General features: G+C 48.9%; 1 protein-coding gene across 1 annotated transcript; it reads left to right on the top strand.

Moving 5' to 3' along the window:
• The first annotated feature begins 3,326 nt into the window (after window positions 1-3,326).
• On the top strand, window positions 3,327-9,531 carry kcne3 (potassium channel, voltage gated subfamily E regulatory beta subunit 3). Its single transcript, XM_002942452.5, has 2 exons — window positions 3,327-3,619; window positions 8,677-9,531. Exon 2 carries the CDS (start codon window positions 8,704-8,706, stop codon window positions 9,001-9,003), a length of 300 nt encoding a protein of 99 aa, XP_002942498.3. The 5' UTR covers window positions 3,327-3,619; window positions 8,677-8,703; the 3' UTR covers window positions 9,004-9,531.
• The last annotated feature ends 7,111 nt before the right edge of the window (window positions 9,532-16,642 follow it).

Here is a 16,642-nt window from a genome sequence, read left to right as displayed (position 1 = left end):
TAATCCGGCTCTGCTCCAGCAACTCCAGATCCAGTGAGGGAATCCAGTTTTGCTCAGATTCCGGGAATCCGGCTCTGCTCCAGCAACTCCAGATCCAGTGAGGGAATCCAGTTTTGCTCAGATTCCGGTAATCCGGCTCTGCTCCAGCAACTCCAGATCCAGTGAGGGAATCCAGTTTTGCTCAGATTCCGGTAATCCGGCTCTGCTCCAGCAACTCCAGATCCAGTGAGGGAATCCAGTTTTGCGCAGATTCCGGGAATCCGGCTCTGCTCCAGCAACTCCAGATCCAGTGAGGGAATCCAGTTTTGCTCAGATTCCGGGAATCCGGCTCTGCTCCAGCAACTCCAGATCCAGTGAGGGAATCCAGTTTTGCTCAGATTCCGGGAATCCGGCTCTGCTCCAGCAACTCCAGATCCAGCGAGGGAATCCAGAATCCGGATTCCACATTGCAGACATATCTATCCCAACCCCATATCTCTGCCTGCCCAGAACATTCCAGGTTATTGGAATCTGCAGCCTGACTGTATGGGGGGGGGGGCTGGGGTTCTGGTTCTGCCTGTGTGTGTATGTGGGCCAGTAGCACCAGAACCTCTTGGTTTTGCAGATACACTCACTGTAGTGCCCACTCGAGTGGCTGCTCGGCCGCCCCTGCCTTTCCCATCAGCCCCATACTATACCCTGCTGCTGTGGGAATGATTAGTACTAAGTGCTGCAGACTGCACTGATTTCTATGGGGCCAAGTTATGTATCAGAAATACTGACATTTGGGCTCAAGGTGCAGCACTTCCTGTCTATACACCCAGCGCATTGTAACTGGCACTGGCAGGAAGCGAATACATTGCAGACTACATTTCCCAGCATGCCCTGCCAGCCAGTGAAACTGCCCTAAGCAGTGTTGTTACAGGCGCTAGGGATGATACACTCTTAGCGACAGGGAAAGGGTTAAATTGTGAATTCTTATCTCGGAAAGATAAACAAAAAAACGTAATGTGGAAAAGAGCCAAATATTCTTGTTTTTCTGATGCTTTTTGTGCTGATCCCCCATTCGCTGATCTGCGCATCTGGGTGACAGTTGCGGGTTTGTAGCAGGAAAATCTCAGGAAAAGGAAGAGACTGACAGTTGCACAATAGGAAGTGTTACATAAACGCCTGCTATTAACTCCTCGTTGCCCGGGGGCTCGCAATGCACTGGGGACGCTGCCTACTGAGGGGTATAATGTGCTGCCCCCTATGTTCCTACAACCAATCACATTCATGCACAGTCTAACAGCAGGTGAAACTGTCAGTCTAGTATCAGCCCTTTCCCCAGTGTAACCAATCCCAACTGGGCCAGCCTTTCCCCATAACTGAGCCCATTCCCTTTATCAGCTTAGTCGCTCTTCCCTGTACTTTCTCTATTTCATTACTGCCCCCCCTTATATATTTATATATAGTGACCCCCCCTTAACTGCCCCTTCCCCAGTGTAACCAATCCCAACTGGGCCAGCCTTTCCCCATAACTGAGCCCATTCCCTTTATCAGCTTAGTCGCTCTTCCCTGTACTTTCTCTATTTCATTACTGCCCCCCCTTATATATTTATATATAGTGACCCCCCCTTAACTGCCCCTTCCCCAGTGTAACCAATCCCAACTGGGCCAGCCTTTCCCCATAACTGAGCCCATTCCCTTTATCAGCTTAGTCGCTCTTCCCTGTACTTTCTCTATATCATTACTGCCCCCCCTTATATATTTATATATAGTGACCCCCCCCCTTAACTGCCCCTTCCCCAGTGTAACCAGTCCCAACTGGGCCAGCCTTTCCCCATAACTGAGCCCATTCCCTTTATCAGCTGGATCTGGGGGCCAGTCTGTGCCAGTGTGAACCAGTGAACCATAAGGGGAGCCCCCCCAATACCCCTCACGCTGCCCCTGCACTGACTGTTATACAAAGTGGGCTAAAGGTACCGACCCCCCCAGAACTCTTTCATAGCGGAAATTCCACTTTGTGCTGGAGGTGAAACAGCATTTATTATTGTGGGATCCGAATGGACTCGCAGACACCCGACACCCCCGGCAGGAAATGAGCGCGAGGCCTAATTGCCCCTCCATTCGGGGGGGGGGAATAACAGTTTAGGGAAGGGAATTTTGCTAAAAGTAGAAATTTTCATTGAATGCAGGAACAGTCTGTTTATAATCAGCAGATTTCCAGAGGAATCCAATACACGGGCTGTTCAGCAGCTTTACTGTCGTCTTCATTGTTTCAGGAGTCGGAACCAGCAGTGCACATCGACAGCCAGGCAGATACTAGTTTTAATAGTAAACTGAAATTCTTTTTCATTATTCTAGAAGCAGTTTTTAGTTCAGCTTTAAAGCAAATAAATACACAATAATGCAATGCGGTGAGCAAAGCGCAATTTCTGGATACAAATACGCATTTTTTTTAACCCTTAATGCAGCAGTTTCCCCACATTGTGGTGGATCATTGGTCAATAATTCAAAATGAGCGCATCTGTGTGTTTGCAAATAAGGTGCCAATTGAGTGGCGTTAAATTGTATTAATGTGATTCCGGTGGTGCAAATTGGCTACATCTGTCAGCGCCACCTGCTGGGGGAACCCTGGAATTGCAGCTCCGAGCTCCCCAGCATCTGTATTAAAGGGCAAGTAATGCCAGATTTGCATCTATTTTAGCCCAGTGCACATGGAGTTGTGTTACCAAGCGACCTTACCCCTCTGATATAGGCAAAGGGCACGACTTACTGCATGGCCAGTGTATGGGTGGGAAGAGGGTGCCCCCCAATATGTCCCTATGTACAAGGCTTTAGTGCCCAAGGAGCCCTATACTTACCCTCTGCCAGGGTATGTATGTATGTATATCTTTATAGTGCACTTGTGTCAGCTACAGAACACAGTTTGCCCTGGGCACTGCTAGTGGTACAACTGCTCCCTGTATGTGCCCCAGGGGCAACACTCCATACTGTAACCAACAGTAAATGAGCCCCATGGAATATACAGGAAAGCAAGTTGCTTGGAACTGTGTATAATGGGTAAGTGCTTGGGGCATGGATTGGCAGAGGTGCTACTGCCCCCTGGTGTTGAGGGTGGGAAGTAGAGGCAGCTGTGTAACTTATACAAGTGCCAAGGGGACAAGCAGGGAGGGATACTTGCCCTTTACACTCCCAGGAAAGCCACAGACAGGGGCAAGGGGTTGATCACCATCTGGCATTGGCATAGGAACACTGCAAATGGGTGTGTGGGGGGGTAAATATGTTGGGCACAGAAGGGTTTCAAAGCTACAGGCACCGGATTTTGGGAGAAGACTTGAGAAAGGAGGAGGGCCAGGGAGGAAGGAGGGGCAAGGCGAGGAACTGAATGGAGGAGGAGAAGCCAGAGCTGGGGGCAGTGTCAGATACACACAGAGTAGCAGGTGGTAGAGTCTGCTCCGCACACTGAGTGGCATCTGAGAAACTGGCAGCTAGGTGCCACTGAAGAGACCCCCCCCCCCCTTACACCCACAAGAAAAGAGAATTCCAGGGTTCTGACCTGCAGCTCAGCCAATAGACAGAGGATTTTACCTCCAGGGGAGAATTTAGTTTGGTTGGAGACTGGCATCCCTGTGGCACCGCGGCGCCCCCCCCGGAGGTAAGAGCATGGAGAAGAAAGGGTTAACAGTTCTTGGGTGATCCCAGTATATATATATATACATACAGAGTGGACTGTCAGCTCTGTTCCATTGCCTATTCCCCAACACAGACTGGGGGCACTGTCCCATTGCGGCCAATCAGAGAGACCGGCCAGAGTGCCCCAGACTGGCACTAAAGCCAAATGCCCCCCAATACTGTTGTGCAACTGCATCTCCCAAGCCCAGCAAGTAGCTCACACTAATTAGCTGTTTGGGTAGGAATGTCATACTTCCCCTTTAAAGTTTGTCCCATTTACAGAAAATGTCAAATGATGATAAATATTTAATAAAAAACAGGAGAAACAAACTGGTGAAATACTTTGCAGACATCAGCTTGTAATAATGTTAGTGATTCTGCCATATTTACCTTGGTGGTGCCCCCCCCCAGCCTGGCACTGTAGCCACTAAAGGGGTTTCCATGCCAGTTGCAATGAAATAGGGAAGGTCCCTTTAAATTAACTCTTAGTGTGCTGCAGGCAAGTGCTGTGTTTGTGGGTTTCTCTTCTATTCTGAATGTTTAGACTGTGTCACACAGTCTAAAAAAATCAATCAGAGGATTTTGGTTGCCAGGGTTGTTGTCCTTAACAACCAGAGAGGAAAGTAATTAGAGTGGAGAGGCAGAACAGGAAGGCAAATTGGTGCTGGGGGTGAGATAAGATGAGGATTAAGTGCAACAGGCTGAAAGCAGTTTGGCCAATGGTCTGGGCATGTGTGGTACCCCGGGGGGCAGATTGGCCAGTGGTCTGGGCATGTGTGGTACCCCCGGGGGGCAGATTGGCCAATGGTCTGGGCATGTGTGGTACCCCGGGGGGGCAGATTGGCCAATGGTCTGGGCATGTGTGGTACCCCGGGGGGGCAGATTGGCCAACTGTCTGGGCATGTGTGGTACCCCGGGGGGGGGGCAATTTGGCCAATGGTCTGGCATGTGTGGTACCCTGGAGGCAGTTTGGCCAATGGTCTGGGCATGTGTGGTACCCTGGAGGCAGTTTGGCCAATGGTCTGGGCATGTGTGGTACCCCCGGGGGGCAGATTGGCCAATGGTCTGGCATGTGTGGTACCCCGGGGGGGGCAGTTTGGCCAATGGTCTGGCATGTGTGGTACCCTGGGGGGGCAGATTGGCCAATGGTCTGGGCATGTGTGGTACCCCAGGGGGGCAGTTTGGCCAATGGTCTGGGCATGTGTGGTACCCTGGGGGCAGTTTGGCCAATGGTCTGGGCATGTGTGGTACCCCAGGGGGGCAGTTTGGCCAATGGTCTGGGCATGTGTGGTACCCTGGGGGCAGTTTGGCCAATGGTCTGGGCATGTGTGGTACCCCGGGGGGGCAGTTTGGGCCAACAGAACAAGATGTGGCTCACAATACCTGTTGGCCCGTGGGCCAGTCAGTAGGAGACCTGGGCAGTTGATATTCCCGTGCCGGGGGATTATTACGGCCAATCATTACGCGCTCAGATTCTATTCTTGGTCGATTTCTCTCGGAGGATAAAACACTTGCATGGGGGGGGGGGGCAGAAATAGCAAGGTCAGCTTCCCTGCCAAGCATTGCACCCTTGGAATCTGCCCCCCCCCCCCCGCCGGCGCTGATTGAAATATGCGAAGGACGCAGTTGCCTTATTATTTCCAGACTGGCAGCTCAGCTGTATATTTATATAGGGGCTAATAGGGAAGGGCCCCCCCAAATTCCACAGAAAAACACCGGGGAGTTTGTTTTTGTTCTTGGGGTGAGAGCTGGCGGGGGCTACCAGGAACCGGTGGTACTGGGGGGATTAAACTGTCAGATCTGTTAGGCAGAGGGGGCACTGATGTGTTACCCCCCTCCCTCCCCTGCATTCCTGCCCCCCCCATACAGCAATCATTGGTACCTCCCTGTACTTAGGGCATCACTGCTGTGTCCCCCCCCATACAGCAATCATTGGTACCTCCCTGTACTTAGGGCATCACTGCTGTGTCCCCCCCCATACAGCAATCATTGGTACCTCCCTGTACTTAGGGCATCACTGCTGTGTCCCCCCCCCCCCATAACTCCTCTGACACCTGCTAAACATCAGGAATTGCTATGAACTGAATGAACTGTATATAGAGTATCGGTATTACTGGGTTAGTACCTGAGCGGCCCATTCTCTCTCTTCCAAACCTCTCTATAAACTGATTAAAAGGAAGGAAAAGAAACCAGTTCTGCCTCCCCTTCCTATGCTGATGGTGAGATCCCCTTTCCTCCCCACCCCCAATGTATCACTCATTCCCCCTCTCTTGGTAGGGAATTCCATAACCTGACTGCCCTTACAGTAAGGAGCCCCTTCCTATGCTGATGGTGAGATCCCCTTTCTCCCCCACCACCAATGAATCACTCACTGGAAATGTTACGGAGATTTCACCATCACCATAGGAAGGGGTTCCTTACTGTAAGGGCAGTCAGGTTATGGGGTTAAGGGGATCTCACCATCAGCATAGGAAGGGGTTCCTTACTGTAAGGGCAGTCAGATTATGGGGTTAAGGGGATCTCACCATCACCATAGGAAGGGGTTCCTTACTGTAAGGGCAGTCAGGTTATGGGGTTAAGGGGATCTCACCATCAGCATAGGAAGGGGTTCCTTACTGTAAGGGCAGTCAGGTTATGGGGTTCCCTACCAAGAGAGGGGGAATGAGTGATACATTGGGGGTGGGGAGGAAAGGAGATCTCACCATCAGCATAGGAAGGGGTTCCTTACTGTAAGGGCAGTCAGGTTATGGGGTTCCCTACCAAGAGAGGGGGAATGAGTGATACATTGGGGGTGGGGAGGAAAGGGGATCTCACCATCAGCATAGGAAGGGGTTCCTTAGTGTAAGGGCAGTCAGGTTATGGGGTTCCCTACCAAGAGAAGGGGAATGAGTGATACATTGGGGGTGGGGAGGAAAGGAGATCTCACCATCAGCATAGGAAGGGGTTCCTTACTGTAAGGGCAGTCAGGTTATGGGGTTCCCTACCAAGAGAGGGGGAATGAGTGATTCATTGGGGGTGGGGAGGAAAGGGGATCTCACCATCAGCATAGGAAGGGGTTCCTTACTGTAAGGGCAGTCAGGTTATGGGGTTCCCTACCAAGAGAAGGGGACCAGGTGGCTAAACTTGGCCGGTGTATGGTGACACATTAGTCCCCGTGAGGTTTGGATCCAGATATTCAGTGACATCTCTTCGTACAATAGTTTTGCGCTGTTAGACAATCCATATTGTTCTGATATTCCCAGGGGTTCCGCGTATGTGAGTTCTGTGTGGACGTTCCAAGTTCCGCAGCGTCTCGGAACCAGGTACCAGGGGGAGCCGGGTAATTAATCCATTGTTCTATAGAACAAGCGCTGCATTCATGGCTCCTAATACAGATAGCGAGGGAGACTTTCATCCGAAAACAAATTCAGATAATTGCTTTTATGCTCCGATGAATTAAAGGCGAGACTGATGCCAAGGGGATTCATTATTCAGCCTGCAGGGCGGAGACATTTCCTGGCATGTTCCTGGCACATTTGGGCCCGGACATCCCCTGTGCCAACCTGTGGCCCAAAAACCATCCACTAAACGTGGGCCTGCCCCCTGAGGCTTGGAGCAGTGACAGGGGGGGTCTCCTTGAAGGCCAGTTAGGGCAGGAACTGGGAAGAATGGCCATTTTTCTAGAATCCTAGATACACCTGAAATCCCAGCTGAATAGAAGGTCCCAGTCTGGGTTTGCCCCCTTTCCTTTCAATAGGGAACCTCTGGGACTTTGCTGATGTTATAACTTATAACATTATCCCTTTAAAGGGGATACAAACCCTGCTGCCCAGCGCGGCTCAACCCAACGTTACTCAGTTGTTACTGGGCTACAAATCCCACAATAATGTAACATATAATGAAGCTTGGGGCATGCTGGGAGCTGTAGTCCAGCAACATCAGGGCTGTATTCTTAAAGCAATATTGCCCAATAAAACTTCTATAGTAGTATAGTGCCATTCATGTATTATAAGTAGGACCCCCTGCTGTCATTTGTACAGGATATGGGATCTCACTTGACTGAGCCCAATTCAGAATAGATCTTTTTGTACAATACCAGAAGGTGGAAGAGTTGGACGTTGATATATTTATCATGGGAAAGTTTAGTGGTGGAATTGCCTATCTGCTCGGCTGACTCCATTTTGGGATATTTTGTATTACATTTCTCCCTGAATGTGATGGGACGAGCGGGGGGAGGTAAATTGGTGGAACCAACATGGAAAACATTGTATTGGTAGTTTCCTGATTTCTCCTCTCCTATCCCGTCTATGCTCCCTAAATGGGTGCTCAGGGTGCTTCTATAGAAGCTTCTCAAGAACTTGGGTGCAAGTGAAAGATCTTGGCTGTTCCACCATTGATCAGAGATAACGTTTCCAGGCTCTCTTTATACATTCGATTTCGAGAAAGTGTGTTCTCTATGGGCACAACATTGGCGCCTTTTCTTCTGATTTGCTTATTACTGTTTACAGAACTCCTAGAACCAACGGAAATTGAGTTTGTGCCACATTTACTTAGTAACTCAAATCCCTATGCTCATTAAAAGGAGAAGGAAAGGTACAAACTCAGTAGGTTTATCGGAAAGGTCTATGTAAATACAGCCATAATAGAGTCCTCTCTCAAAAGAAACACAGGATTTCTTGTCTTCCTTTATGTCACATGTTCTTCTGTGTCAGACTTCCTCTCTTTTAGAAACACCCTTCAGGGCACGGGCACGAGTCTGCTCAGTTTGGTCCTCTCTCCCCCTCCCTTCTCCTCTTCCCCCTCCCTTCTGTGCTGTGTAATCTGATCTACCAGCAGCCAGAGCTGCAGCAGGGACCAAGCTAAAATGGCAGCTGTTATCTCAAACAAGCAGAGAGAGCTTCTAGTGCTGTTACTCAGGCAGGTAAAGCTTTCTGCAGAATAAATATAGGGTTCTAGGTGGCACTAATGTGACTAATCTATTGGCAGTAAAATGCCAAAATGCCTTGCCTTCTCCTATAAGGATGGAATTTATGGTTAGACTTTTTCTTCCTTTACTCGTAGGTCACACTGTAATCCCATAGCGATACCATGCAGACGGCCAGACCGATGGAGAAACTTCTGGAGAACCTGCACAGCGTGCTGCTGGCCCTAAACAAGACGCTGAACGGGTTGCCGTGCCAGCCCGAGCCCCCGGGGAACCACACGGAAGCAAAAGTGGAGACCAGTAGCAAGCATGACAACGCCTACATATTCATCCTCTTTGTTCTACTAATCTTCGCGGCCACGGTGGGCAGCCTGATACTTGGCTACACCAGGTCTAAGAAAGTGGACAAGCGCAGTGACCCGTACCACGTGTATATAAAGAACAACCGCATTTCGGTGATCTGAGCATTGGACGGAGTGTAATATTCCTTGTTGGGAGTTGAGGCTTCTAGTGCCACCCCCCCCCCCCAACTGTATTGGTACCAAAGAGTCCCGGGCCGGTCAGTCTGCACCATAGAGTTGGACTCAACTATAATGTAGTGAGCAGAAAAGGGGTCACAGATTTGGTACTTGCGGCCCTCATAGATTGGGATGAACTTACCTACCAACATTGGCCATACAGAAGATACCATTGGACAAAGATATGGAAAGACTTAGTGAAGAGCAGATCCAACCCTTAGTGCATAGGCCGCCATTTCCTCAACACAAGCAGTGACCATCACATGGGGACTAGTGTAGCTGCTAGTGGGGGGCCGCACAGATATGACCCCCTCAGACTTGTCTTTACTGGAGATTCCACTGGGAATGGAGCAGAGACGGATGTTTACTGGAGAATACTGCGGCCATATTCCCCAACAATCTACAGGGGCCACGTGGTATGGGGATATGCAGGTTCTACTAACTTGATTTCTGAAGAATAAATGTTAAACTAAAGCTGCTTTTTGTCATATTAAATGTGATATTATCTTAAGTATAAGGATCCATCTAGGATATGTTTGGGCTCCAGTGCCCCAAAGGGACATTATTAATTAGAGAAAGTACAGAGAAGAGCGACTAAGCTGATAAAGGGAATGGGCTCAGTTATGGGGAAAGGCTGGCCCAGTTGGGATTGGTTACACTGGGGAAGGGGCAGTTATGGGGGGGGGGTCACTATATATAAATATATAAGGGGGGGCAGTAATGAAATAGAGAAAGTACAGGGAAGAGCGACTAAGCTGATAAAGGGAATGGGCTCAGTTATGGGGAAAGGCTGGCCCAGTTGGGATTGGTTACACTGGGGAAGGGGCAGTTAAGGGGGGGGGGGGGTCACTATATATAAATATATAAGGGGGGGGCAGTAATGAAATAGAGAAAGTACAGAGAAGAGTGACTAAGCTGATAAAGGGAATGGGCTCAGTTATGGGGAAAGGCTGGCCCAGTTGGGATTGGTTACACTGGGGGGGGGCAGTTAAGGGGGGGTCACTATACATAAATATATAAGGGGGGTAGGATTACTATATATAAGGGAAAGGCTGGCCCAGTTGCGGCAGTGGCAGAGCCTATGGAGGGAAGGGCTGGGGGGGAAGCAGAACGGCATGAAGATTTTTAATTAAACCCAACACATTTGGAACATTCCGGTGACTTATTAAGGTTCTATTTATAACGCTCGGATCCACAGACTTTCCGGATTTCTCCCTGGGACCCACACAAATATTTCCAGCTGAAGGGAAGGCCCATTGGTTCCAGATGGGGTCGGACTGTGTAACTGCGACGCTTCCGCGCCCCAAACTGCTAAAGGGAACAGCCCTATTCACACTCATGCCCCTACTTACCCACCTTATGGCATCACCTACCTACCTACCCACCTAGTTACCTACCTACGCACTTACCTACCTGCCCGAAGCTCCTCCCCCATGCACATGATGATGATGATGATGAAGGGAAGAGCAACTCTAAACCTTTAGAGCCAACTCATTTATCTCCATGGCCAACCAGACTCAACCAAACTCCTGAATCGTTAAGGGCTAAGACACATGGGGCGATTTAGCCGCCATAGCCTAATGTACAGTGGCTTGCAAAAGTATTCGGCCCCCTTGAACTTTTCCACATTTTGCCACATTACAGCCACAAACAGGAATCAATTTTATTGGAATTCCACGTGAAAGACCAATACAAAGTGGGGTACACGTGAGAAGTGGAAGGAAAATCATACATGATTCCAAACATTTTTTACAAATAAATAAGTGCAAAGTGGGGTGTGCGTAATTATTCAGCCCCCCAATACTCTGTAGAACCCCCTTTTGCTGCAATTACATCTGCCAGGCTTTAGGGTATGTCTCTACCCGCTTTGCCCATCTACAGACTGAAATCCTTGCCCATTCTTCTTTGCAAAACAGCTCCAGCTCAGTCAGATTAGATGGTCAGCCTTTGGGAACAGCAGTTTTCAGATCTTCCAACAGATTCTCCATTGGATTTAGATCTGGGCTGTGATTGGGCCAGTCTAACACATGGATATGTTTGGGTTTAACCCATTGTTGCCCTGGCTTTATGTTTAGGGTCGTTGTCCTGCTGGAAGGGGAACCTCCGCCCCAGTCTCAAGTCTTTTGCAGACTCCAAGAGGTTTTCTTCCAAGATTGCCCTGTATTTGGCTCCATCCATCTTCCCATCAACTCTGAGCAGCTTCCCTGTCCCTGCTGAAGCCCCCCCAGAGCATGATGCTGCCCCCCCATATGTGACAGTGGGGATGGTGGGTTCAGAGTGATGTGCAGTGTTAGTTTTCCGCCACACATAGCGTTTTGTATTTTGGTCTCATCTGACCAGAGCCCCTTCTCCCACATGTTTGCTGCCCCCCCCACATGGCTTGTGGCAAACTGCAAACGGGACTTTTCTGTTAACAATGGCTTTCTTCTTGCCACTCTTCCATAAAGGCCAACTTTGTGCAGTGCCCGACTAATAGTTGCCTATGGACAGATTCCCCCCCTGAGCTGTAGATCTCTGCAGCCCCCCCAGAGTCACCATGGGCCTCTTGGCTGCATTTCTGATCAGCGCTTGTTGGGCCTGTGAGTTTAGGGGGGGGCCGTGCCTTGGTAGGGTTACAGTTGTGCCATACTCCTTCCATTTCTGAATGATCGGTGGAACAGGGCTCCGTGGGAGGTTCAGCTTTATATTTCTCAATAACTTTATCCCTGACCTGTCTGGTGTGTTCTTTGGGCTTCATGGTGTTGTTGCTCCCAATATTCCCTTAGCAACCTCTGAGGCCGTCACAGAGCAGCTGTATTTGTACTGACATTAGATTACACACAGGGGCACTCTATTTAGTCATTAGCACTCATCAGGCAATGTCTATGGGCAACTGACTGCACTCAGACCAAAGGGGGCTGAATAATTACGCACACCCCACTTTGCACTTATTTATTTGTAAAAAATGTTTGGAATCATGTATGATTTTCCTTCCACTTCTCACGTGTACCCCACTTTGTATTGGTCTTTCACGTGGAATTCCAATAAAATGGATTCATGTTTGTGGCTGTAATGTGACAAAATGTGGAAAAGTTCAAGGGGGCCGAATACTTTTGCAAGCCACTGTACAAGTCGCTGCAACCAATCGCGTGCCGAACACTTTCTATTGGTTAGTGCAGTTCCTCCTGTGCTGTTTTAGAGTGCAAAGGCCACTCCCACTGACACAGTGCTGGCTGTGATTGGAAGCACAGCATTTATAAGGGGTGGGAGGCACATAGGCACACCTCTTCCTGCCCCATAACCACCCCCTAACTTTTTCAGTCATGGATCAGTCATCAATTATTTTTGCAAAACTGCGGCAAAAATTTGCCACAAAAAAACTACAAAATAGTTGCAAGAAAAAATTTCACTAGAGCAAAGAAGTCGCTGCAAAAATAACGCCCAATGACTTTAATGCATTTTGGGTAAGAAAAAAGTTGCCTGTTGGCTTCAATGCGTTTTGAAAATTTTTGCCGTTTTGCGAATTTTTGGGCAAAGTGAAATGGGACAGATTCGCTCATCACTATCCCTGAGTACTAAGGGCCCACAGTAAATGCCCCCCAAAATCTTCTCCTTGTTTATATAAAGCACCAAAGATCTAAGGCAAAGTAATAAAGGCCAAGCTTTGTCCCTAAGTCTAATAACCCAAAGCAACCAATCAGCAGGAAGCGTGTACTGGCACATATCTGATGATTGATAGGCCACTCTCAGTGTATGATTGCCCCGGGCATGGCGCCGAGACCCCCAGAGCAGCCAGTGGAGGATTTTTTCCCATAATGCCCCACCTGGTTCAGTTTGTTTGGGTTCCCTGGGAAAGTTCATTGCAGGGAGATGATGAAACTGAACTTTACTTTTCTCCTGTTTGCGCTTCAGCTCAGGCTCCTTTATTCTGCCTCTCACATTTCATGGGATGGTGAAGCTAATGAGTTGGCAGCAGGAGCCATGCCAGTTACAGCACCGGGGCCTCGGCACCAACCCAGCACTCTATTTAGCACCGCGGTTTGTTTGCTTCCCATACAGAGATTAACTGAGCGATTGCACAACTCCCAGAAAGCACTCGAGCAATGAGCCCAACCGCGGGGAGCGTCATGGCACGGGCACTGGAATGCCGGGGGGGGGCATTGTTACCTTCACCTTCTGCCTGTAATTCCCAATAACATCAGTGATCAGGGAGTGCCAAGTGCCGGCATGATCTGCAGCCGCCGCCTGGTGACCGACCAACCCACCGAGGGACAAAGAGCCGTGACTTGTGCAACTGGCACTCACCTCCCCTGGCTACTCTGTGCCCAAGTGCGCCACTCTACAGCATCATGTACCCTCTTACAGTAAAGTCCGTCCCCCTCTTGGGGTGTTATCCAGGGCTCAGGCCCGGGGTGCCCAAATCCAAGCACTTTTGGGAGAATTCAGATTTGGCAGAAGTTACAAACAGTGGGGCATTAGCATGACTGGGGGTACGTGGAGTAGTGGCAGGGGTAAATTAGGGGTGAGTGCTTATTTGTGCCCTGGGTACCCCTGGAACTATAGCGGGGTGACTGTTACCCCAATGTTTCTATATATCTGTAACCTTGTTATGGGCTAAGGGGGCCCAGCCTGAAGGCCAGTTAGGGGGGGATTTGGGGTGAGTGCTTATTTGTGCCCTGGGTACCCCTGGAACTATAGCAGGGTGACTGTTACCCCAATGTTTCTATATATCTGTAACCTTGTTATGGGCTAAGGGGGCCCAGCCTGAAGGCCAGTTAGGGGGGGATTTGGGGTGAGTGCTTATTTGTGCCCTGGGTACCCCTGGAACTATAGCGGGGTGACTGTTACCCCAATGTTTCTATATATCTGTAACCTTGTTATGGGCTAAGGGGGCCCAGCCTGAAGGCCAGTTAGGGGGGGATTTGGGGTGAGTGCTTATTTGTGCCCTGGGTACCCTAGAACTATAGCAGGGTGACTGTTACCCCAATGTTTCTATATATCTTTAACCTTGTTATGGGCTAAGGGGGCCCAGCCTGAAGGCCAGTTAGGGGGGGATTTGGGGTGAGTGCTTATTTGTGCCCTGGGTACCCCTGGAACTATAGCAGGGTGACTGTTACCCCAATGTTTCTATATATCTTTAACCTTGTTATGGGCTAAGGGGGCCCAGCCTGAAGGCCAGTTAGGGGGGGATTTGGGGTGAGTGCTTATTTGTGCCCTGGGTACCCCTAGAACTATAGCAGGGTGACTGTTACCCCAATGTTTCTATATATCTTTAACCTTGTTATGGGCTAAGGGGGCCCAGCCTGAAGGCCAGTTAGGGGGGGATTTGGGGTGAGTGCTTATTTGTGCCCTGGGTACCCCTGGAACTATAGCGGGGTGACTGTTACCCCAATGTTTCTATATATCTGTAGAGTTTAAATTTGCTTTACTGTGAGGCTGAAATATCTGCAGACAGGCTGGCCACAGACCACGTAAATGCTTATACAGTTGCGCAGACAATATGCCCTTAAATAGCTTGTGTAATAGTTTTCTGTTTAGTAAACAATGCCGTGTTATTGTTCCTACCAGGGACAGCAGCCTTCTCCTGCCAATAACTGCCCGGCCAATCAGAGCCTGGGATTCATAGGCCGTCGCTATCCTCTCTCAATATTCACCTATAGGCAGAATCCAATCACAGAGAAAGGGGAAATCCCAGCACTTTCCTACAAATTGTCTCAGGCGGGGAAGATGCTGAAATACTGTATGTCTTAATAACTAATAATAACTAGTAATATACCTAATTATTGGTGTTTCTCATAGCGACTGTTTCGATTTGTCTGTTATTTCCCATCGGCTTCTGTTTATACATTACAGCGAATCCCTGCAAGAGAGAGAGATAAATATTTAATTATATTAATTATTTATTATAATACATGAGTGATACTCAGAGTTCCCTGTATAACTCAGCCTGCAGCCTTGTGCCTTTATATGGGCACAGAACCCCTCAGTGACTGCTAATATCCTTATCATTTACAGTAGGGGGTACATTATCCCTTATAATACATGAGTGATACTCAGAGTTCCCTGTATAACTCAGCCTGCAGCCTTGTGCCTTTATATGGGCACAGAACCCCTCAGTGACTGCTAATATCCTTATCATTTACAGTAGGGGGTACATTATCCCTTATAATACATGAGTGATACTCAGAGTTCCCTGTATAACTCAGCCTGCAGCCTTGTGCCTTTATATGGGGACACAGGACCCCTCAGTGACTGCTAATATCCTTATCATTTACAGTAGGGGGTACATTATCCCTTATAATACATGAGTGATACTCAGAGTTCCCTGTATAACTCAGCCTGCAGCCTTGTGCCTTTATATGGGCACAGAACCCCTCAGTGACTGCTAATATCCTTATCATTTACAGTAGGGGGTACATTATCCCTTATAATACATGAGTGATACTCAGAGTTCCCTGTATAACCCAGCCTGCAGCCTTGTGCCTTTATATGGGCACAGAACCCCTCAGTGACTGCTAATATCCTTATCATTTACAGTAGGGGGTACATTATCCCTTATAATACATGAGTGATACTCAGAGTTCCCTGTATAACTCAGCCTGCAGCCTTGTGCCTTTATATGGGCACAGAACCCCTCAGTGACTGCTAATATCCTTATCATTTACAGTAGGGGTACATTATCCCTTATAATACATGAGTGATACTCAGAGTTCCCTGTATAACTCAGCCTGCAGCCTTGTGCCTTTATATGGGGGGCACAGAACCCCTCAGTGACTGCTAATATCCTTATCATTTACAGTAGGGGGTACAGTATCCCTTATAATACATGAGTGATACTCAGAGTTCCCTGTATAACTCAGCCTGCAGCCTTGTGCCTTTATATGGGGGGCACAGAACCCCTCAGTGACTGCTAATATCCTTATCATTTACAGTAGGGGGTACATTATCCCTTATAATACATGAGTGATACTCAGAGTTACTCAGTAACACTTGCCCCCCCCCAGCACTGAAGCCCACAGCCGATCCCACACCTCTGCTTTATTTTCCCTGATCCCCGAAGAGGCAGAAGTGCCAAGTTCTGCTAATAACTGGGTCACAGTTTGCGCGGCCGCTATCAAGTTACCCACCATTGTTACCAGCAGAGCGGCACAATACGTTCCTTATATTAATCCCCTTGCGTTTATTTCCTTTGGGCGCATCCCTGGGCCGGAGATGAATGGCGCACCCTGATATGTTTATATATACTGGAAACAAAGACTTCACTCACTGCCCGGGTTGTCGGGTTTGGGTGGTTCCGTAGCAAATGTAAAGTGAGATTCTCATAGGACATCATTGTATTTATCATCTGTTTCACTAACCCCCAGTGGGCGGAGCAGCCACGGACTCTTAGGCGGGACAACTGGGTATTTGTTTATATCAGCTGAAGATCTATGGATCCATGGCTTACTAGGCCCGCTGGATCAGAACCTCACCAAGTCAAGTTTTGGTGCAGGCCCCGCCCCCTTAGCTGCATATAAATAGATTTAGGTTGGCCTTTAGAACAATATCACTGGCTGCTTCCACTTGATTTGCCACCAAACCAGTAACACCCACTAGAAAGCTGTTC

Source organism: Xenopus tropicalis, chromosome 2 (assembly GCF_000004195.4).
Source record: "Xenopus tropicalis strain Nigerian chromosome 2, UCB_Xtro_10.0, whole genome shotgun sequence".
In the NCBI taxonomy this organism is placed as follows: Eukaryota; Metazoa; Chordata; class Amphibia; order Anura; family Pipidae; genus Xenopus; species Xenopus tropicalis.
Note: the sequence above shows the minus strand (reverse complement) of the source record. Positions and strands in the feature narration are given on the sequence as shown.

Excerpts from the sequence above, each read along its gene's own strand:
- kcne3 (XM_002942452.5), top strand. The coding sequence starts at position 8,704 with ATGCAGACGGCCAGACCGATGGAGAAACTTCTGGAGAACCTGCACAGC.